This window comes from Oncorhynchus clarkii, chromosome 1, assembly GCF_045791955.1.
Source record: "Oncorhynchus clarkii lewisi isolate Uvic-CL-2024 chromosome 1, UVic_Ocla_1.0, whole genome shotgun sequence".
NCBI classification, from domain to species: Eukaryota; Metazoa; Chordata; class Actinopteri; order Salmoniformes; family Salmonidae; genus Oncorhynchus; species Oncorhynchus clarkii.
In genome coordinates this window covers 19,179,017-19,202,132 of record NC_092147.1, presented here as the reverse complement: position 1 = coordinate 19,202,132, position 23,116 = coordinate 19,179,017, and the positions used below count along the sequence as shown (strand labels likewise).

Here is a 23,116-nt window from a genome sequence, read left to right as displayed (position 1 = left end):
CTCTCCCTCTCACATCCCAGTACACCACTCTTTTATCGCATGCTTTAAAATGACCTTATTTGTATATTATTTTTTTTAAACATTTTTTTGGAATGTGGAATTTGGAATATCTTACTCTCTCTCTCTCCCTCTCACATCTCTTACTCTCTCTCTCCCTCTCACATCTCTTACTCTCTCTCACCCTCTCACATCTCTTACTCTCTCTCACCCTCTCACATCTCTTACTCTCTCTCACCCTCTCACATCTCTTACTCTCTCTCTCCCTCTCACATCTCTTACTCTCTCTCTCCCTCTCACATCTCTTACTCTCTCTCTCCCTCTCACATCTCTTACTCTCTCTCTCCCTCTCACATCTCTTACTCTCTCTCACCCTCTCTCATCTCTTACTCTCTCTCTCCCTCTCTCATCTCTTACTCTCTCTCACCCTCTCACATCTCTTACTCTCTCTCTCCCTCTCACATCTCTTACTCTCTCTCTCCCTCTCACATCTCTTACTCTCTCTCTCCCTCTCACATCTCTTACTCTCTCTCACCCTCTCACATCTCTTACTCTCTCTCACCCTCTCACATCTCTTACTCTCTCTCTCCCTCTCACATCTCTTACTCTCTCTCTCCCTCTCACATCTCTTACTCTCTCTCACCCTCTCACATCTCTTACTCTCTCTCTCCCTCTCACATCTCTTACTCTCTCTCACCCTCTCTCATCTCTTACTCTCTCTCTCCCTCTCATCTCTTACTCTCTCTCACCCTCTCACATCTCTTACTCTCTCTCTCCCTCTCACATCTCTTACTCTCTCTCTCCCTCTCACATCTCTTACTCTCTCTCACCCTCTCTCATCTCTTACTCTCTCTCTCCCTCTCTCATCTCTTACTCTCTCTCACCCTCTCTCATCTCCTACTCTCTCTCTCCCTCTCTCATCTCTTACTCTCTCCCTCTCACATCTCTTACTCTCTCTCTCCCTCTCACATCTCTTACTCTCTCTCACCCTCTCTCATCTCCTACTCTCTCTCTCCCTCTCTCATCTCTTACTCTCTCTCTCCCTCTCACATCTCTTACTCTCTCTCACCCTCTCACATCTCTTACTCTCTCTCACCCTCTCACATCTCTTACTCTCTCTCACCCTCTCACATCTCTTACTCTCTCTCACCCTCTCACATCTCTTACTCTCTCTCTCCCTCTCACATCTCTTACTCTCTCACCCTCTCACATCTCTTACTCTCCCTCTCACATCTCTTACTCTCTCTCTCCCTCTCACATCTCTTACTCTCTCTCTCCCTCTCACATCTCTTACTCTCTCTCTCCCTCTCACATCTCTTACTCTCTCTCTCCCTCTCACATCTCTTACTCTCTCTCTCCTCTCTCTCATCTCTTACTCTCTCTCTCTCCCTCTCTCTCTTACTCTCTCTCTCCCTCTCTCATCTCTTACTCTCTCTCCCTCTCACATTTCCTACTCTCTCTCTCCCTCTCACATCTCTTACTCTCTCTCTCCCTCTCACATCTCTTACTCTCTCTCACCCTCTCACATCTCTTACTCTCTCTCACCCTCTCACATCTCTTACTCTCTCTCACCCTCTCACATCTCTTACTCTCTCTCACCCTCTCACATCTCTTACTCTCTCTCTCCCTCTCACATCTCTTACTCTCTCTCTCCCTCTCACATCTCTTACTCTCTCTCTCCCTCTCACATCTCTTACTCTCTCTCTCCCTCTCACATCTCTTACTCTCTCTCTCCCTCTCACATCTCTTACTCTCTCTCTCCCTCTCACATCTCTTACTCTCTCTCTCCCTCTCTCATCTCTTACTCTCTCTCTCCCTCTCTCATCTCTTACTCTCTCTCTCCCTCTCTCATCTCTTACTCTCTCTCTCCCTCTCTCATCTCTTACTCTCTCTCTCCCTCTCACATTTCCTACTCTCTCTCTCCCTCTCACATCTCTTACTCTCTCTCTCCCTCTCACATCTCTTACTCTCTCTCTCCCTCTCACATCTCTTACTCTCTCTCTCCCTCTCACATCTCTCACTCTCTCTCTCCCTCTCTCATCTCTTACTCTCTCTCTCCCTCTCACATCTCTTACTCTCTCTCTCCCTCTCACATCTCTTACTCTCTCTCACCCTCTCACATCTCTTACTCTCTCTCACCCTCTCACATCTCTTACTCTCTCTCACCCTCTCACATCTCTTACTCTCTCTCTCCCTCTCACATCTCTTACTCTCCCTCTCACATCTCTTACTCTCTCTCTCCCTCTCACATCTCTTACTCTCTCTCTCCCTCTCACATCTCTTACTCTCTCTCTCCCTCTCACATCTCTTACTCTCTCTCTCCCTCTCACATCTCTTACTCTCTCTCTCCCTCTCACATCTCTTACTCTCTCTCTCCCTCTCACATCTCTTACTCTCTCTCTCCCTCTCTCATCTCTTACTCTCTCTCTCCCTCTCTCATCTCTTACTCTCTCTCTCCCTCTCTCATCTCTTACTCTCTCTCTCCCTCTCACATCTCATAATCTCTCTCTCCCTCTCACATCTCTTACTCTCTCTCTCCCTCTCTCATCTCTTACTCTCTCTCTCCCTCTCACATCCCAGTACACCACTCTTTTATCGCATGCTTTAAAATGACCTTATTTGTATATTATTTTTTTTAAACATTTTTTTGGAATGTGGAATTTGGAATATCTTACTCTCTCTCTCTCCCTCTCACATCTCTTACTCTCTCTCTCCCTCTCACATCTCTTACTCTCTCTCACCCTCTCACATCTCTTACTCTCTCTCACCCTCTCACATCTCTTACTCTCTCTCTCTCACCCTCACTCACATCTCTTACTCTCTCTCTCCCTCTCACATCTCTTACTCTCTCTCTCCCTCTCACATCTCTTACTCTCTCTCTCCCTCTCACATCTCTTACTCTCTCTCTCCCTCTCACATCTCTTACTCTCTCTCACCCTCTCTCATCTCTTACTCTCTCTCTCCCTCTCTCATCTCTTACTCTCTCTCACCCTCTCACATCTCTTACTCTCTCTCTCCCTCTCACATCTCTTACTCTCTCTCTCCCTCTCACATCTCTTACTCTCTCTCTCCCTCTCACATCTCTTACTCTCTCTCACCCTCTCACATCTCTTACTCTCTCTCTCCCTCTCACATCTCTGACTCTCTCTCTCCCTCTCACATCTCTTACTCTCTCTCTCCCTCTCACATCTCTTACTCTCTCTCACCCTCTCACATCTCTTACTCTCTCTCTCCCTCTCACATCTCTTACTCTCTCTCACCCTCTCTCATCTCTTACTCTCTCTCTCCCTCTCTCATCTCTTACTCTCTCTCACCCTCTCACATCTCTTACTCTCTCTCTCCCTCTCACATCTCTTACTCTCTCTCTCCCTCTCACATCTCTTACTCTCTCTCACCCTCTCTCATCTCTTACTCTCTCTCTCCCTCTCTCATCTCTTACTCTCTCTCACCCTCTCTCATCTCCTACTCTCTCTCTCCCTCTCTCATCTCTTACTCTCTCCCTCTCACATCTCTTACTCTCTCTCTCCCTCTCACATCTCTTACTCTCTCTCACCCTCTCTCATCTCCTACTCTCTCTCTCCCTCTCTCATCTCTTACTCTCTCTCTCCCTCTCACATCTCTTACTCTCTCTCACCCTCTCACATCTCTTACTCTCTCTCACCCTCTCACATCTCTTACTCTCTCTCTCCCTCTCACATCTCTTACTCTCTCTCACCCTCTCACATCTCTTACTCTCTCTCTCCCTCTCACATCTCTTACTCTCTCTCACCCTCTCACATCTCTTACTCTCCCTCTCACATCTCTTACTCTCTCTCTCCCTCTCACATCTCTTACTCTCTCTCTCTCCCTCTCACATCTCTTACTCTCTCTCTCCCTCTCACATCTCTTACTCTCTCTCTCCCTCTCACATCTCTTACTCTCTCTCTCCCTCTCTCATCTCTTACTCTCTCTCTCCCTCTCTCATCTCTTACTCTCTCTCTCCCTCTCTCATCTCTTACTCTCTCTCCCTCTCACATTTCCTACTCTCTCTCTCCCTCTCACATCTCTTACTCTCTCTCTCCCTCTCACATCTCTTACTCTCTCTCACCCTCTCACATCTCTTACTCTCTCTCACCCTCTCACATCTCTTACTCTCTCTCACCCTCTCACATCTCTTACTCTCTCTCACCCTCTCACATCTCTTACTCTCTCTCTCCCTCTCACATCTCTTACTCTCTCTCTCCCTCTCACATCTCTTACTCTCTCTCTCCCTCTCACATCTCTTACTCTCTCTCTCCCTCTCACATCTCTTACTCTCTCTCTCCCTCTCACATCTCTTACTCTCTCTCTCCCTCTCACATCTCTTACTCTCTCTCTCCCTCTCACATCTCTTACTCTCTCTCTCCCTCTCTCATCTCTTACTCTCTCTCTCCCTCTCTCATCTCTTACTCTCTCTCTCCCTCTCTCATCTCTTACTCTCTCTCTCCCTCTCACATTTCCTACTCTCTCTCTCCCTCTCACATCTCTTACTCTCTCTCTCCCTCTCACATCTCTTACTCTCTCTCTCCCTCTCACATCTCTTACTCTCTCTCTCCCTCTCACATCTCTCACTCTCTCTCTCCCTCTCTCATCTCTTACTCTCTCTCTCCCTCTCACATCTCTTACTCTCTCTCTCCCTCTCACATCTCTTACTCTCTCTCACCCTCTCACATCTCTTACTCTCTCTCACCCTCTCACATCTCTTACTCTCTCTCACCCTCTCACATCTCTTACTCTCTCTCTCCCTCTCACATCTCTTACTCTCTCTCTCCCTCTCACATCTCTTACTCTCTCTCTCCCTCTCACATCTCTTACTCTCTCTCTCCCTCTCACATCTCTTACTCTCTCTCTCCCTCTCACATCTCTTACTCTCTCTCTCCCTCTCACATCTCTTACTCTCTCTCTCCCTCTCACATCTCTTACTCTCTCTCTCCCTCTCACATCTCTTACTCTCTCTCTCCCTCTCACATCTCTTACTCTCTCTCTCCCTCTCTCATCTCTTACTCTCTCTCTCCCTCTCACATCTCTTACTCTCTCCCTCTCACATCTCTTACTCTCTCTCTCCCTCTCACATCTCTTACTCTCTCTCTCCCTCTCACATCTCTTACTCTCTCTCTCCCTCTCACATCTCTTACTCTCTCTCTCCCTCTCTCATCTCTTACTCTCTCTCTCCCTCATCTCCTACTCTCTCTCACCCTCTCACATCTCTTTCTTTTTCTCTCCCTCTCGCATCTTTCTTTTTCTCTCCCTCTCACATCTTGCGTACGAGCCTGCTGCTGCCTATCACCGCTCAGTCAGACTGCTCTATCAAATCATAGACTTAATTATAATATAATAACACACAGAAATACGAGCCTTAGGTCATTAATATGGTCAAATCCGGAAACTATCATTTCAAAAACAACGTTTATTATTTCAGTGAAATACGGAACCGTTCCGTATTTTATCTAACGGGTGGCATCCCTAAGTCTAAATATTCCTGTTACATTGCACAACCTTCAATGTTATGTCATAATTACGTAAAATTCTGGCAAATTAATTACGGTCTTTGTTAGGAAGAAATGGTCTTCACACAGTTCGCAACGAGCCAGGCGGCCCAAACTGCTGCATATACCCTGACTCTGTTGGACAGAACGCAAGATAAGTGACACAATTTCCCTAGTTAAAAGAAATTCATGTTAGCAGGCAACATTAACTAAATATGCAGGTTTAAAAATATATACTTGTGTATTGATTTTAAGAAAGGCGTTGATGTTTATGGTTAGGTACACATTGGTGCAACGACAGTGCTTTTTTCGCGAATGCGCTTGTTAAATAACCGTTTGGTGAAGTAGGCTGTGATTCAATGATAAATTAACAGGCACCGCATCGATTATATGCAACGCAGGACACGCTAGATAAACTAGTAATATCATCATCCATGTGTAGTTAACTAGTGATTATGTTAAGATCGTTTTTTATAAGATATGTTTAAGGCTAGCTAGCACCTTACCCTGGCTCCTTGCTGCACTCGCATAACAGGTAGTCAGCCTGCCACGCAGTCTCCTTGTGGAGTGCAATGTAATCAGCCATAATCAGTGTCCAAAAATGCAGATTACTGAATATTATGAAAACTTGAAATCGGCCCTAATTAAATCGGCCATTCCTATTACTCAGTCGACCTCTACTCTCTATCCCTCTCTTTCATCCCCTGCTTTCTCTCTCATGTGTCTCTCTCTTGTTGAATTGTCAGCGCTGTTCCCTCCACTCAGGGACAGAGTGTTGCTGGATGATGGGAATTCACTCCCTCTGTTTCTTTCCGTCTCTCGCTTTCTTGGTCTCATGCCCCCAGTCTGTCTCTCTTGTGAAGATCACTGGCTGTGGCCTAAAAGCCTGAAGGCCTTATTGCTTGCTGTTGGAGCCCTGTGACCCCTCCGGCCCCCTCCTTCCTCTGTCTCTCTCTCTGTCTCTTCCCGTCTCTCTCCCTCCTCTCTCTCTCTCTGTGTCTGCCAGGAGTTGCACTCTTTGAGTGGATAAGAAGCTGGCTCCTGGTAATTACTTTAATGGGATTCTGTCATTACTTTTAATATTTAAGGAACGTGTGTTGCTTAGCTAACCTCACTTATTTGGGTTGACTACTTCAATATTTAAAGCAGAGTGATGATAAGGAGATAGTTTTACGAAATTGTGAATGAGGTTAGTTTAAACATCTCGTACTTTGCGTTACTGCTTTTGGTATTTTTTGGCTACTCTTGTGTTGTGAATATTTTGCAGGGGTGAGGTTGGTTTGGTCTTGAGGAATCATGTGGTACTGTGACGGGGCTGGCCTTACTCAATCACCTAAATGGATACTTTGGGATTTTGGCAATGAGGATACCATTTTTATGTTTCTGCGTGCAGTATGAAGTTGCTAACTAGCATCAGCGCAATGACTGAAAGTATCTGCTAGGTAGCATGCTAGTAGATACCCATAGACTTCCAGTCATTACATCCTTGAAACTAAACACAGAGACATAACTCCCAAGTGGCGCAGAGGTCAAAGGCACTGCATCTCAGTGCTAGAGGCGTCACTACAAATCCTGGTTTAATCCCTGGCTGTATCACAACCGGCTGTGATTGGGAGTCCCATAGGGCGGCGCACAATTGGCCCAGTGTTGTTAGGGTTCGGCCGGGGTAGACCGTCATTGTAAAATAAGATTTTGTTCTTAATTTGGGATAGGGGGCAGCATTTTCACTTTTGGATGAATAGCGTGCCCAGAGTGAACTGCCTCCTACTCAGTCCCAGATGCTAATAAATGAATATTATTAGTAGTATTGGATAGAAAACACTCTGAAGTCTCTAAAACTGTTTGAATGATGTCTGTGAGTATAACAGAACTTATATGGCAGGCAAAAACCTGAGAAAAAAATCCAAACAGGAAGTGGGAAATCTGAGGTTTGTAGTTTTTGAACTCGCCCCTATCAAATACACAGTGTGATATGGGTTATTTTGCACTTCCTAGGGCTTCCACAGGCTGCTCATGTGAAGGGGGACCTGATGGGAGCTGTTTGACTAAGAGGTCTGCCTACAGCCTCGTTCTCAGTCATGCGCTTTCACTTGAGAGGTAGCTCTCGTTCCATTGCTTTTCTACAGACAATGGAATTATTTGGTTGGAACATTATTGAACTTTTATGATAAAAACATCCTAAAGATTGATTCTATACTTAGTTTGACAAGTTTCTTCGACCTGTAATATAACTTTTTGTACGTTTCGTCCGAATGGACCAGATCGCGCTTTTGGATTTGTTTACCAAACGCCCTAACAAAAGAAGCTATTGGACATAAATGGACATAAATTATGGACATGATCGAACAAAACAAGCATTTCTTGTGGAACTGCGATTCCTGGGAGTGCGTTCTGATGAAGATCATCAAAGGTAAGTGAATATTTATAATGCTATTTATGAATAATGTTGACTACCCAACATGGCGGATATTTATCTGGCTGGTTTGGGCTCTGAGCGCCGTTCTCAGATTATGCTTTTTCTGACAGGTTTTTTGAAATCTGACACAGCGGTTGCATTAAGGAGAAGTGTATCTAAAGTTCCATGTATAATAGTTGTATTTTCATCAACATTTATTATGAGTGTTTCTGTGAATTCATGTGTCTCTCTGCAATATCACTGCATGTTTTGGAACTACTGAACGTAACACGCCAATGTAAAATAAGATTTTTGGATATAAATATGAACTTTACCGAACAAAACATACATATATTGTGTAACATGAACTCCTATGAGTGTCATCTGATGAAGATAATCAAATGTTAGTGATTAATTTTATCTCTATTTGTGCTTTTTGTGACTCCTCTCTTTGGCTGGAAAAATGAGTTAGTGGTGACCTAACGTTTGTGGAGCTTTCGCTGTAAAGCATTTTTGAAATCAGACAATGTGGCTGGATTAACGATAATTTTATATTTAAAATGGTGCCTAACACTTGTATGTTTGAGAAATTTGATTTATGAGATTTCTGTTGATTTGTATTTGGCGCCCTGCAATTTCATTGGCTGTTGGCGAGGGGTTCCGCTAGCGGAACGGGGTAAATAAAGGTTAAATAACATTTGTATCCATGAGTTAATCGGACTCTAGGGAAGTAGATAAAGGGCCTCATTGCCAAAATCCTGAAATATCCATTTAAAAAGGCTTAAAAACAAAGACTGAGATAAAAACTGTTCAAAATGATTGTATTTATTGCCTTTCCAGATCAAGTTAAAACCATTAAAAAAACTGTGGCTCACATAGCTCCCAAACATTGCAGGCACATCTATTTTAAAGAGCAGGTTACCTAATTACCAGGTTTAAAATGAAAGGTACCAAATCATGGACTGTTTTCTTCAAAACTATCCTGTGCTGTTGGTAATGTTGGTATTTTTCTTACTGAATCTTTCTCTCTCTTTTCCTCCCTCTCTCCAGAACCTCAACCAGAACCCTCGTACCCTGCTCCCCAAGTTCTTCGGCCTGTACTGCATCCAGTCTGGCGGTAAGAACATCCGCATGGTGGTCATGAACAACGTTCTACCGCGCGCCGTCCGCATGCACCTCAAGTTCGACCTGAAGGGCTCCACGTACAAACGCTGTGCCTCCAAGAAGGAGAGACAGAAGGCCAAGCCCACCTTCAAAGACCTGGACTTCATGCAGGACCTGCAGGATGGCCTGATGCTGGACCAGGATATGTACAGCGCTCTGGTCAAGACACTGCAGAGAGACTGTCTGGTGAGGAAAACAAGCCAGGTTTATGACCCATTGCTATCAGGGTTTAAATTACACATTGACATCATTTTTAACTTAGCATCTACAGTTGAGGGCACTAAAGTTACTTGCTGCAGCAAGGTATATTATTAATATTGTCAATTCCTTTGACGTCGAGCAGCAAGTTATTCATTAAATACATTTCTGAAATATGCCCCTGACTGTGCAGTTACATCCCCTGTGAAGCAAATGTTTTATACTACGCTGCAGTACAGGTTAACTTTTTAATACCCCCATTTGTAATAGAAAAGATCATTGAGAAGGATCCCATTGACGTGTGGACCAATCATAGGTCCACACGTCAATGGCACAGTCCTATAACTGAAACCTATAAATCTGTGTCTATTTCCAGGTGCTGGAGAGCTTTAAGATCATGGACTACAGCTTGCTGCTGGGGGTCCATAACATCGACCAGGCAGAGCGGGAGCAGCAGATGGAGGGAGGAGAGAAGGATGAGAAGAGGCCTGTGGCCCAGAAGGCCCTCTACTCCACCGCCATGGAGTCCATCCAGGGAGGGGCCGCCTGCGGAGAGTCTATTGACACCGATGACACGTGAGTGACTGACCTGTGACCGGCTGGGGTGTTTGAGTGTTGCTAGCTGTCTCCTTGTAGCTCTCTCTACCCTCTCTGTTTGTCAGTGCCACTCTTTGTGTCTGACTATCTCTTCATGTTTGTCTGTAGGATGGGCGGCATCCCAGCAGTTAACGGGAAAGGAGAGCGTCTACTCCTCTACATCGGAATCATCGACATCCTGCAATCCTACAGGTATTCACAAATATCATACAGAATCGTGTTCATTAGGTCACATTGTAGCAAAATGTTTTGGAACGGAAACTAAAACAAACGTTTCTTATTGGACAAGTTTGGGTAGTCCCTATCTGTAGCAGTATATTTTTTTTATCTTTGGTGCATAATAAATGTGACCCAGGTAACTATATTATAACTCATTCAGTCACTATCTGTCTCATAGAATCAGCCTGCCAGCATCATAAGATGATCAAATATTCAGCCTCCATCAGCGTATAAAGCAACAGCCTGTAGCGTGGCTGGTTGACACTGTTTATATTTGTCTCTGTGACCTTAACCCCCTAAGGTCAATGTCTGTGCCCCCGTGAAAATCTAATTAGCATAATACAAACATCGAAAAATCGAAAACATTTATGGAAGTATATATGGAGACTATTTAGTGACAGAAATAAGGGGTTCAATACAGTGCCTTGCGAAAGTATTCGGCCCCCTTGAACTTTGCGACCTTTTGCCACATTTCAGGCTTCAAACATAAAGATATAAAACTGTATTTTTTTGTGAAGAATCAACAACAAGTGGGACAAAATCATGAAGTGGAACGACATTTATTGGATATTTCAAACTTTTTTAACAAATCAAAAACTGAAAAATTGGGTGTGTAAAATTATTCAGCCCCTTTACTTTCAGTGCAGCAAACTCTCTCCAGAAGTTCAGTGAGGATCTCTGAATGATCCAATGTTGACCTAAATGACTGATGATAAATACAATCCACCTGTGTGTAATCAAGTCTCCGTATAAATGCACCTGCACTGTGATAGTCTCAGAGGTCCGTTAAAAGCGCAGAGAGCATCATGAAGAACAAGGAACACACCAGGCAGGTCCGAGATACTGTTGTGAAGAAGTTTAAAGCCGGATTTGGATACAAAAAGATTTCCCAAGCTTTAAACATCCCAAGGAGCACTGTGCAAGCGATAATATTGAAATGGAAGGAGTATCAGACCACTGCAAATCTACCAAAACCTGGCCGTCCCTCTAAACTTTCAGCTCATACAAGGAGAAGACTGATCAGAGATGCAGCCAAGAGGCCCATGATCACTCTGGATGAACTGCAGAGATCTACAGCTGAGGTGGGAGACTCTGTCCATAGGACAACAATCAGTCGTATATTGCACAAATCTGGCCTTTATGGAAGAGTGGCAAGAAGAAAGCCATTTCTTAAAGATATCCATAAAAAGTGTCGTTTAAAGTTTGCCACAAGCCACCTGGGAGACACACCAAACATGTGGAAGAAGGTGCTCTGGTCAGATGAAACCAAAATTGAACTTTTTGGCAACAATGCAAAACGTTATGTTTGGCGTAAAAGCAACACAGCTCATCACCCTGAACACACCATCCCCACTGTCAAACATGGTGGTGGCAGCATCATGGTTTGGGCCTGCTTTTCTTCAGCAGGGACAGGGAAGATGGTTAAAATTGATGGGAAGATGGATGGAGCCAAATACAGGACCATTCTGGAAGAAAACCTGATGGAGTCTGCAAAAGACCTGCGACTGGGACGGAGATTTGTCTTCCAACAAGACAATGATCCAAAACATAAAGCAAAATCTACAATGGAATGGTTAAAAAATGAACATATCCAGGTGTTAGAATGGCCAAGTCAAAGTCCAGACCTGAATCCAATCGAGAATCTGTGGAAAGAACTGAAAACTGCTGTTCACAAATGCTCTCCATCCAACCTCACTGAGCTCGAGCTGTTTTGCAAGGAGGAATGGGAAAAAATTTCAGTCTCTCGATGTGCAAAACGGATAGAGACATACCCCAAGCGACTTACAGCTGTAATCACAGCAAAAGGTGGCGCTACAAAGTATTAACTTAAGGGGGCTGAATAATTTTGCACGCCCAATTTTTCAGTTTTTGATTTGTTAAAAAAGTTTGAAATATCCAATAAATGACGTTCCACTTCATGATTGTGTCCCACTTGTTGTTGATTCTTCACAAAAAAATACAGTTTTATATCTTTATGTTTGAAGCCTGAAATGTGGCAAAAGGTCGCAAAGTTCAAGGGGGCCGAATACTTTCGCAAGGCACTGTACATGTCTCAGATATAGGACAGACACTTCAGAACAAATTACCTTTAGATGTTTTTTGGTGGGGACCCTCTGTTGTTCCATGTAGTGAATGTGTTATTCAATGCATTTCTACGGGCTAATAGCAGTAAGGCCAAATAAACATTTTCATCAAATAATTTTTGTATATATTTTTTGGATACTTCAAAGGGTCTTAACATTCCAAATCAAATAGCAAAATGATCCTTGGTATGACCTTCTTAAAACAATTCCATATAGTTTAGTAGTACCCCCACCCCTACTCCGACTTAGACAGGGCTTAGACTCTAACGGGTTAATAAATTTTTAATACCAAACCTTTGAAGTGTTGTTTCTCTTTCCGGCTCCAGGTTAATAAAGAAACTGGAGCACACGTGGAAGGCTTTGGTTCACGATGGGGTGAGTTTAACCTTCATAATGAGACTTCTTTATTTGTATTTCCTAGTGCAGTCAGTCTGGGCTATGTAATCATATCTGAGCTCTTTATGAACACAGTCATTAACAATATACATTTCCTTCGGGAACGTATTCACACCCCTTGACCTTTTTCACGTTTTGTTACGTTGCAGCCTTATTCTAAAATGTATTAAATAGTTTTCAATCTACAAACAATACCTCATAATGACAAAGCATAAACAGGTTTTTATAAATGTTTGTGAATTTATTAAAAATTAAAAACTGATATTACATTCATAAGTATATGGGCCGGCAGGGTAGCCTAGTGGTTAGAATGTTGGACTAATAACCGAAAGGTTGCAAGTTCAAGTCCCCGAGCTGACAAGGTACAAATCTGTCGTTCTGCCCCTGAACAGGCAGTTAACCCACTGTTCCTAGGTAGTCATTGAAAATAAGAATTTGTTCTTAACTGACTTGCCTAGTTAAATTAAAATAAAAGTATTCAGACAATTTACTCAGTACTTTGTTGAAGCACTCTTTGCAGCGATTAAAGTCTTCTTGGGTATGACGCTACAAGCTTGGCACACCTTTTTTGGGGTAGTTTCTCCCAGTCTTCTCTGCAGATTCTCTCAAGCTCTGTCAGGTTGGATGGGGAGCGTTGCTGGATGGGGAGCATCAGAGACTTGTCCCGAGTCCACTCCTGTGTTGTCTTGGCTGTGTGCTTAGGGTTGTTGTCCTGCTTGAAGGTGAACCTTCACCCCCAGTCTGAGGACCTGAGTGCTCCTGAGCAGGTTTTCATCAAGGATCTCTCTGTACTTTGCTCCGTTCATCTTTGCCTCGATCCTGACTAGTCTTCCAGTCCATGCAGCTGAAAAACATACCCACAGCATGATGCTGCCAACACCATGCTTCACCGTAGAGATGGTGCTAGGTTTCCTCCAGACATATCGCTTGGCATTCATGCCGAAGAGTTCAATCTTGGTTTCATATTTGGCAAACTCAAAGCGGGCCTTTTACTGAGGAGTGGCTTCCGTCTGATTGGTGGAGTGCTGCAGAGATGGCTGTCCTTCTGGAAGGTTCTCCCATCTCCACAGAGGAACTCTAGAACTCTGTCAGAGTGACCATCGAGTTCCTTGTCACTTGCCCGACCAAGGCCCTTCTCCACCGATTGCTCAGTTTGGCCGTACGACCAGCTCTAGGAAGAGTCTTGGTGGTTCCAAACGTCTTCCATTTAAGAATGATGGCGGCCACTGTGTTATTGGGGACCTTCAATGCTGAAGAAATGTTTTGTTTCCCTTTCCCAGATCTGCGCCTCAACACAATTCTGTCTGAGTTTTACGGACAATTTCTTCGACCTCGTGGCTTGGTTTTTGCTCTGACATGCTCTGTCAACTGTGGGACCTTATATAGACAGCTGTGTGCCTTTCGAAGTCATGTCCAATCAATTGAATTTACCACAGTTGGACTCCAATCAAGTTGTAGAAACATCTCAAGGATGATCAATGGAAACAGGATGCACCTGAGCTCCTAGTCCTGTTTGACAGACAGCTTTACTCCAGCTCCTCACAGACAGACAGGTGTGCAGACTATTGGAGATTTGACCTGTTGTGCGGTTTTAATGATTGAACAGCAAGCCACCGTCTGTTTCGTCCCCCTCTCTCTGTCTGGGTTCTGAGTACTCTGACCTTGAGGTTACTGCCATTCTTTCCCCTCATGCATTTATTGATGAAGTCACAGCTATACAGACAGGTTGCTACTATGCAGAAGCAGGTGTGTGTGTGTGTGTGTGTGTGTGTGTGTGTGTGTGTGTGTGTGTGTGTGTGTGTGTGTGTGTGTGTGTGTGTGTGTGTGTGTGTGTGTGTGTGTGACCTCCTTAGTGAATCTGTCCAGTACACGTGTACTCAGTGACACAATAAGAGCCTCTTCTCCTCGTCATCCCCCTCTCCATCACTAACATATCCTCTGACCTCAAGCACCTCAGCCTCCCCATTTCTCTCAGACATCAGCTTCATGCTGCTCATAATATACAGTGTTTTTAGAAAGTATTCATACCCCTTGACTTATTCCCCCCAAAATGTGTTTTTCTCACCCATCTACACACAATACCCCGTAATGACAAAGTGAAAACATGTTTTTAGAAATATTTGTAAATGTATTGACAATCAAATATAGAAATATCGAATTTACAGACAGTTGAAGTCGGAGGTTTACATACACCTTATCCAAATACATTTAATTCCTGGCATTTAATCCAAGTAAAAATTATCTGACTTAGGTCAGTAAGGATAACTTCTTTATATTAAGAATGTGAAATGTCAGAATAATAGTAGAGATAATTATTTATTTCAGCTTTTATTTCTTTCATCACATTCCCAGTGGGTCAGAAGTTTACATACATTCAATTAGTATTTGGTAGCATTGCCAATAAATTGTTTAACTTGGGTCAAACGTTTCGGGTAGACTTCCACAAGCTTCCCGCAATAAGTTGGGTGAATTTTGGCCCATTCCTCCTGACAGAGGAGGTTTGTAGGCCTCCTTGCTCGCACACACTTTTTCAGTTCTGCCTACACATTTTCTATGGGATTGAGGTCAGGGCTTTGTGATGGCCACTCCAATACCTTGACTTTGTTGTCCTTAAACCATTTTGCCACAACTTTGTAAGTATGTTTGGGGTCATTGTCCATTTGGAAGACCTATTTGCGACCAAGCCTTGAGATGTCTTGAGATGTTGTTTCAATATATCCACATCATTTTCCATCCTCATGATGCCATCTATTTTGTGAAGTGCACCAGTCCCTCCTGCAGCAAAGAACCCCCACAACATGATGCTGCCACCCCCGTGCTTCACGGTTGGGATGGTGTTCTTCGGCTTGCAAGCCTTTTTCCTCCAAACATAACGATGGTCATTATGGCCAAACTGTTTTATTTTTGTTTCATCAGACAAAAGGACATTTCTCCAAAAGGTACGATCTTTGTCCCCATGTGCATTTGCAAACCGTAGTCTGGCTTTTTTTATGGCGGTTTTGGAGCAGTGGCTTCTTCCTTGCTGAGTGGCCTTTCAGGTTATGTTGATATAGGACTCGTTTTACTGTGGATATTGATACTTTTGTACCTGTTTCCTCCAGCATCTTCACAAGGTCCTTTGCTGTTGTTCTGGGATTAATTTGCACTTTTCGCACCAAAGATTGTTCATCTCTAGGAGACCGAACGCGTCTCCTTCCTGAGCGCTATGACAGCTGCGTGGTCCCATGGTGTTTATACTTGCGTACTATTACTTGTACAGATGAACGTGGGATCTTCAGGCATTTGGAAATTGCTCCCAAGGATGAACCAGACTTGTGGGGGTCTATAATTTTTTTTCTGGGGTCTTGGCTGATTTATTTTGGTTTTCCCATGATGTCAAATAAAGAGGCACTGAGTTTTAAGGTAGGCCTTGAAATACATCCACAGGTACACCTCCAATTGACTCAAATTATGTCAATTAGCCTATCAGAAGCTTCTAAAGCCATGATATCATTTTCTGTAATTATTCAAGCTGTTTAAAGGCACAGTCAACTTAGTGTATGTAAACTTCTGACCCACTGGAATAGTGTTAATTATATGTCTGTAAACAATTTTTGGAAGAATTACTTGTGTCATGCACAAAGTAGATGTCCTAACCGACTTGCCAAAACTATAGTTTGTTAACAAGAGTCATTAAAACTAGTTTTTCAACCACTCCAACCTAAGTGTATGTAAACTTCCGACTTCAACTCTAAGTATTCACACCCCTGAGTCAATACTTTGTAGAAGCACCTTTAGAAGCAATTGCAGCTGTGAGTCTTTCTGAGTAAGTCTCTAAGAGCTTTCCACACCTGGATTGTGCAACATTTTCCCATTTGTTATTTTCTAAATTCTTCAAGGTCTGTCAATTTGGTTGTTGGTCATTGTTAGGCAACCATTTTCAGGTCTTGCCATAGATTTTCAATTAGATTTAAGTCAAAACTGTAACTCGGAAACTCCGTAACATTCACTGTCTTCCTGGTAAGCAGCTCCAGTGTAGATTTGGTCTTGTGTTTTAGGTTATTGTCCTGCTGAAAAGTGAATTAATCTACCATTGTCTTTTGGAAAGCAGACTGAATCAGGTTTTCCTCTAGAATTTTGCCTGTCCTCCATTCCATTTGTTTTTTTATCCTGAAAAACTCCCCAGTCCTTAACGATTGCAAGCATACCCATAACATGATCAGCCACCACTACGCTTGAAAATATAGAGTGTGGTACTCAGTAATGTGTTTTATTGGATTTGCCCCAAACATAACACGTTGTATTCAGGACAAAAAGGTAATTGCTTTGCCACATTTTTTGCAGTATTGCCTTAGTGCCTTGTTGCAAACATGATTTAGAATGTTTGTATTCTTTACAGGCTTCCTTTTTTTCACTCAATACCAGTTAGGTTAGTATTGTGGAGTAAATACAATGTTGTCCAACCTTAGTTTTCTCCTATCACAGCCATTAATGAATAACTTCACCATGCTCAAAGGGATATTCAATGTCTGTTTTTTTTGGGGTTGTTTACCCATCTACCATTGGTGCCCTTTACGAGGCATTAGAAAACCTCCATTGGTCTTAGTGGTTGAATCTGTGTTTGAAATTCACTGCTCGACTGAGGGACCTTACAGGTAAGTGTATGTGTGGGGTACAGAGATGAACACTATTATTCCATGCAGTCCATGCAACTTATTATGTGACTTATTAAGCAATGTTTTACTCCTGAACTTATGTAGGCCTGCCATAACAAAGGTGTTGAATACTTATTGACTCAAGACATTTGAGCTTTTCATGTTTTATTAATTTGTAAACATTTTGAAAAACATAATTCCACTTTGACATTATGGGGTATTGTGTGTAGGCCAGTGTCAAAAAATCAATATGTAATCAATTTTAAATTCAGTCTGTAACACAACAAAATGTGGAAAAAGTCAAGGGGTGTGAAAACTTTCTGACGGCACTGTAAAACTATTCTTTCTCTCTCTCTCCCCCCTGACATGGTTTAACAAGACTGTGACGTGTTGGGAAACCAGCATAATGACTGAGTAATGGGGTTATACCACATCTCTCTCTCTCGGGTGTGTGTGCATGTGTGTTGAGCCAATGACAGCACAGTTTACAAAGTATATGTCTGTGATTGTTGTCATCCTGGGAGACTTGACTGGTGAATCCAGACCCTGACACCATGCTGCCCCAGCGGTCCCGCTCAGCCTCCACCACCACCACCTTAAAGATTGGCAGGGGCCTCCGGGGCCGAAGCAGTGTACTCCGGGCCAGGGGCTTGAGCAGCAGAGAGTTTAGAAGGGGCTCCAGGAGTATCAGGGTCTGGGGGAGAGGTGGAGGGTCGGGCAACAACAGCAGGAGTCTCGCACCCTCTCTTTCTGGGTCAGACTGAACCAAACACCCGAGTGTTGTGTGTCCTGTCCAGCCATGTGATCTTAGCCCACTGGTGCATGTGTAATGAGTTGGAGAGAGTGTGTGTCCTGGGTCGTTTGGCCTGTCCTACTCTAGAGAGAAAGGATGAATAAACTAGGCCATACAGTGAGGCGTGCAGCAACTAAGAATGGCCTCTCTCTGGAGAGATGGACTGTATTTAAAGTGAATGTGTTGTTCTCTCTTGCCCTCTTTCTTTGTCTCTCTCTCTCCCTCTCTCTTTCTCTCACTGTGTGTCTCTCTCTCCTGTTTTTGCTACCTCTCTCTCATTTGCTTTCTTTATCTTCCCATACCCCCCCAGGACACCGTATCAGTCCATCGGCCTGGCTTCTATGCAGACAGGTTCTTCAAATTCATGAGCAGCAATGTGTTCAAGAAGAGCTCCTGTGAGTAGGCCAGACTAGACTACCAGTCAGACTGACACACACACGGTTCCAGGAAAACAAAGACCTGCTCAATTCACCTAGTGTTATGCTTGAATCTTGGTTTTGAACTTGATGTATTTAAATTGATCTCTTTTGAATGATGTACTTTTTCGCTGCAAATCCTCTGTTATGTATTTTGTATTGGGAGGTGAAACATTATGAGAAAATATGAAAGATATTGAACACTCAAAAACACATAGGACTGTGTTCCCTTTGGTGGTAAGAGGACAAGTGATGTTATTTATCTGTGTGTTCCTCAGCCTTGAAGTCTTCTCCCATTAAGAAGGGTCGTGTGGGCCTGACGGTGCCTAAGTACACTGGCCCTGGAGCCGCCTGGTCAGCCAGCCAGTTGCCCTCGGAGGGAGACGATAACATATACGACCTGAGAGGAGCACGCAGCTTCCCCACGCTGGAGGACGAGGGTAGGGGACCTAGATTATATAAATAACCCCACCGTCAAATTCACACACTCCACATTCACGCAGCGGTGTCATTTTATCCTCGCTGTTGACGGAGACTGAATGCAGGTGTTTTGATAACCTGTTCTGATTCTCTCTCCCCACATCTCCCCCTTGTCTCTTCTCTCTCTCTCTCAGGGCGACCAGACCTTCTACCCTGCACCCCTCCGTCGTTTGAGGAGGCGACCACGGCCTCCATCGCCACCACGCTCTCCTCCACCACCTCTCTGTCCATCCCAGAGAGGTCTCCCTCAGATGCTGGAGCAGAGAACCCCCGCTACAGGTACCAGAACAACAGCTCTGAGAGAAGGTACCGCTATGGACACAATGGCTTATTTATGGACTATGTATTCATGGAGTGTGCCCTTTTTTTATTGAGAATTAAAACAGAAGTCAAAATGTATAATATAATGGCTATACCATATTCATAACTGGATAAGAAAAACCCTGGTTGTGTTAAACTGTCAGAGCCACAGAACCTAATTGATGTACCCTACCCAGGTTTACAACACGTTAATTTCTCTGTGTGTTTCTCTGCAGGAGGCACACCCAGTCTGTCAGCCATGACGGGAGGTAACAACAATGCTGTGCCTACATGGCCTGTTTGAATGCACAACTTATTCCGTTGCATAAAGGACTTGGTAGTTGGGTGTTCTTACAGCGCTAGTCATTCCGGCCCTGACCAATGAGTAAGGCCAATAGGCTAGGGTGTGTCAAGTCACTCTATCGGTCTGTTTTTATGGATGTGACCACCCTTCCTGTCGCTGAGTTGTATTGCGTGTGTGTGCCTGCTTGTGTGCTTACGCTTGTGCGTGTGTGCTTATTCACATGTGTGTGTGTGAGTGTACTTGCAATACCAGTCAAAAGTTTGGACACACCTACTCATTCAAGGGTTTTTCTTTATTTTTACTATTTTCTACATTGTAGAATAGTAGTGAAGACATCAAATTATGAAATAGCACATATGGAATCATGCAGTAACCAAAAAAAGTGTTAAACACATCCAAATATATTTTATATTTGAGATTCTTCAAAGTAGCCAACCATTGCCTTGATGACAGCTTTGCACACTCTTGGCATTCTCTCAACCAGCTTCATGAGGTAGTCACCTGGAATGCATTTCAATTAACAGGTGTGCCTTGTTAAAAGTTAATTTGTGCAATTTCTTTCCTTCTTAATGCGTTTGAGCCAATCAGTTGTGTTGTGACAAAGTAGGGGTGATAAACAGAAAATAGCCCTATTTGGTAAAATACCAAGTCTATATTGTGTCAAGAACAGCTCAAATATGCAAAGAGAAATGACAGTCCATCATTACTTTAAGACATGAAGGCCAGTCAACTTTGAAAGCTTCTTCAAGTGCAGTTGCAAAAACCACCAAGCACTATGATGAAACTGGCTCTCATGAGGACCGCCACAGGAAAGGAAGACCCAGAGTTTCCTCTGCTGCAGAGGATAAGTTCATTAGAGTGACGAGCCTCAGAAATAGGCTATTAACTGAACCTCACATTGCAGTCCAAATAAATGCTTCACAGAGTTCAAGTAACAGACACATCTCAACATCAACTGTTCAGAGGAGACTGAGTGAATCAGGCCTTCATGGTCGAATTGCTGCAAAGAAACACCAATAAGAAGAAAAGACCGCTTGGCCCAAGAAACACGAGCAATGAACATTAGACCGGTGGAAATCTGTCCTTTGGTCTGATGAGTCCAAATGTAAGATTTTTGGTTCTAACCACCATGTCTTTGTGAGACCCAGAGTCGGTGAACGGATGATCTCCGCATGTGTGGTTCCCACACATGATGATGTGGAAGGTGTGATGGTGTGGGGGTGCTTGCTGGTGACACTGTCAGTGATGTATTTAGATTTCAAGGCACACTAAACCAGCATGGCTACCACAGCATTCTGCAGCGATACACCATCCCATCTGGTTTGGGCTTAGTGGGACTATCATTTGTTTTTCAACAGGACAATGACCCAACACACCTCCAGGCTGTGTAAGGTATATTTGACCAAGAAGGAGAGTGATGGAGTGCTGCATCAGATTATTTGGCCTCCACAATCACCCGACACAACCCAATTGAGATGGTTTGGGATGAGAGTGTGCAAAGCTGTTATCAAGGCAAAGGGTGGCTACTTTGAAGAATCTCAAATATATATATTTTTGTTTACTACATGATTCCATATATGTTATTTCATAGTGTTGATGCCTTTACTGTTATTCTACAATGTAGAAAATAGTACAAATAAAGAAAAATCCTGGAATGAGTAGGTGTGTCCAAACTTTTGACTGGTACTGTACATTTAACGTGTGTGTACTTACATTGCACATCTGTGTGTGTGTAGGACCCAGGAGGAGGTGCGTGAGGAGGAGCAGCAGACCATCACGGTGGAGGTGGAGGTGAAGAGACATGACAGCGAGCCCATCATCACGGCCCCACAGCCATCTCCAGAGACCAGGTACACAGCCTCAACCTTACTCTACATAGATCAAGATGTATTACACAAATCCCTGAGAGCAGGCTCAACTCTACTGAGCAGCACACCCAGTATCCAACACACTGAAACCAGAGCCATGCATTTACAGAGTTATTAACATTTCAACGGGCATCATGTTGGTATACTTAACATACTTGTCAGTGCTCACTGTAACTCCGGGAATCCCAAGTGTAAAGTCAGTGTTTCAGATCCCACCTCTGATGGGGCTGCTCTTACCCCAATAGGAACCCGGGAACCCGCTGCTGCTACGGCACTTTTTACTAAAACTAACCTGAAAACGTCTCACCTGGGACAGGCTATCACCTAGGTTATCAAACCCTCCGCTCTGGGAAGTGGGGATGCCATGTTCCCATTTGGCGGTGATATTAAGTCCCCACCTTACACCTCACTCTAGGTCCCATTTGGTTATTGGGGTGGCTGTGGCCTGTTGCTATGCTGTTAAGTCCCTTGTTATGTACAGATCATTGCTGCCTCTGGATGTTCTCTGGAGCAGCCATCTAATTAGGTTAAGAGAGTGGAGTGGAGTAGAGTGAGACTGACAGACAGGGTAGTAGGGTGAGACAGACAGACAGGGTAGTAGGGTGAGACCACAGTGACTAAAAGGGTGAGACAGGGTAGTAGGGTGAGACCACAGTGACTGTAAAAGGGTGAGACAGACAGACAGGGAGGTAGGGTGAGACCACAGTGACTGTAAAAGGGTGAGACAGACAGACAGGGTAGTAGGGTGAGACCACAGTGACTGTAAAAGGGTGAGACAGACAGACAGGGTAGTAGGGTGAGACCACAGTGACTGTGAAAGGGTGAGACAAACAGACAGGGTAGTAGGGTGAGACCACAGTGACTGTAAAAGGGTGAGACAGACAGACAGGTTAGTAGGGTGAGACCACAGTGACTGTAAAAGGGTGAGACAGGCAGACAGGGTAGTAGGGTGAGACCACAGTGACTGTAAAAGGGTGAGACAGACAGACAGGGTAGTAGGGTGAGACCACAGTGACTGTAAAAGGGTGAGACAGAAAGACAGGGTAGTAGGGTGAGACCACAGTGACTGTAAAAGGGTGAGACAGAAAGACAGGAATGCATGGGGAAAGTTATGGAGTGGCCGGGCAGTGGAACTGTGTCAGATGGGTCTCGGGGGGGTTGAGACCCAAGTTAGACATATGGCCTCGGGGAGCTGGGTGGGGTAGTAGGGGAAGGATGGAGGAGACGGGGTAGATTAGCCACCTGGAGACCCTGCTCCTCAAAGCTGCCTCAGGCTCACCTACTTGGTGAGAGGTGAGAGCAAGAGAGAAAAAGAGAGGGACAGAGGTAGAAAGAGAGTTGAGGTCCCTGGTTGCATGGCAACTACAACACCAGCCCCTCACCCCCATTAAATACTTATTTCCCAACAAACAGGTCCTTCTCTGAGTCTGAGATGCTGTCACTGTTCTTTAGGAATGCAAGGCTTCACATTTATGTCTCTCTATCTAAACACACAAGCTGAGAAAGCAATCTGGGATAAGCTTAAGTCATTCCTAGTAGTTAATGATCTGGGTCTGGACAATAGAGGGATTGTGGTGGCACTGTGCCATCTGGTAGTGTAAGTCTTGGTTAGTGGCCTCTCTGTTCCCATTGATCTAATCAGTCAGTCTCAGCTCTGGGCTGGTTTCAGAGAGAGAAGGAGTGAGAGGGAGAAGGAGAGAGAGAATGTGTGAGAGCAGGTGTGTACAGTAATTTGTGTGTGTGTGTGTGTGTGACTGACCCCCCCCC

General features: G+C 44.1%; 1 protein-coding gene across 4 annotated transcripts in view; it reads left to right on the top strand.

Annotated features, from left to right (window-relative positions):
- The window catches only part of LOC139380279 (phosphatidylinositol 4-phosphate 5-kinase type-1 gamma-like), an 87,675-nt gene that overhangs the window by 48,721 nt on the left and 15,838 nt on the right, over nt 1–23,116 (top strand). For 2 of the 4 annotated variants that reach the window (XM_071123130.1, XM_071122964.1), the window contains exons 7-15: nt 8,947–9,246; nt 9,635–9,834; nt 9,964–10,047; nt 12,485–12,533; nt 18,292–18,376; nt 18,676–18,837; nt 19,012–19,156; nt 19,414–19,446; nt 21,218–21,331. In XM_071123130.1, coding sequence (XP_070979231.1) covers nt 8,947–9,246; nt 9,635–9,834; nt 9,964–10,047; nt 12,485–12,533; nt 18,292–18,376; nt 18,676–18,837; nt 19,012–19,156; nt 19,414–19,446; nt 21,218–21,331 — 1,172 coding nt within the window. Of the gene's footprint in view, nt 1–8,946; nt 9,247–9,634; nt 9,835–9,963; nt 10,048–12,484; nt 12,534–18,291; nt 18,377–18,675; nt 18,838–19,011; nt 19,184–19,413; nt 19,447–21,217; nt 21,332–23,116 lie in introns of all 4 variants that reach the window. The other 2 variants (XM_071123047.1, XM_071122885.1) reach the window with 1 other exon arrangement.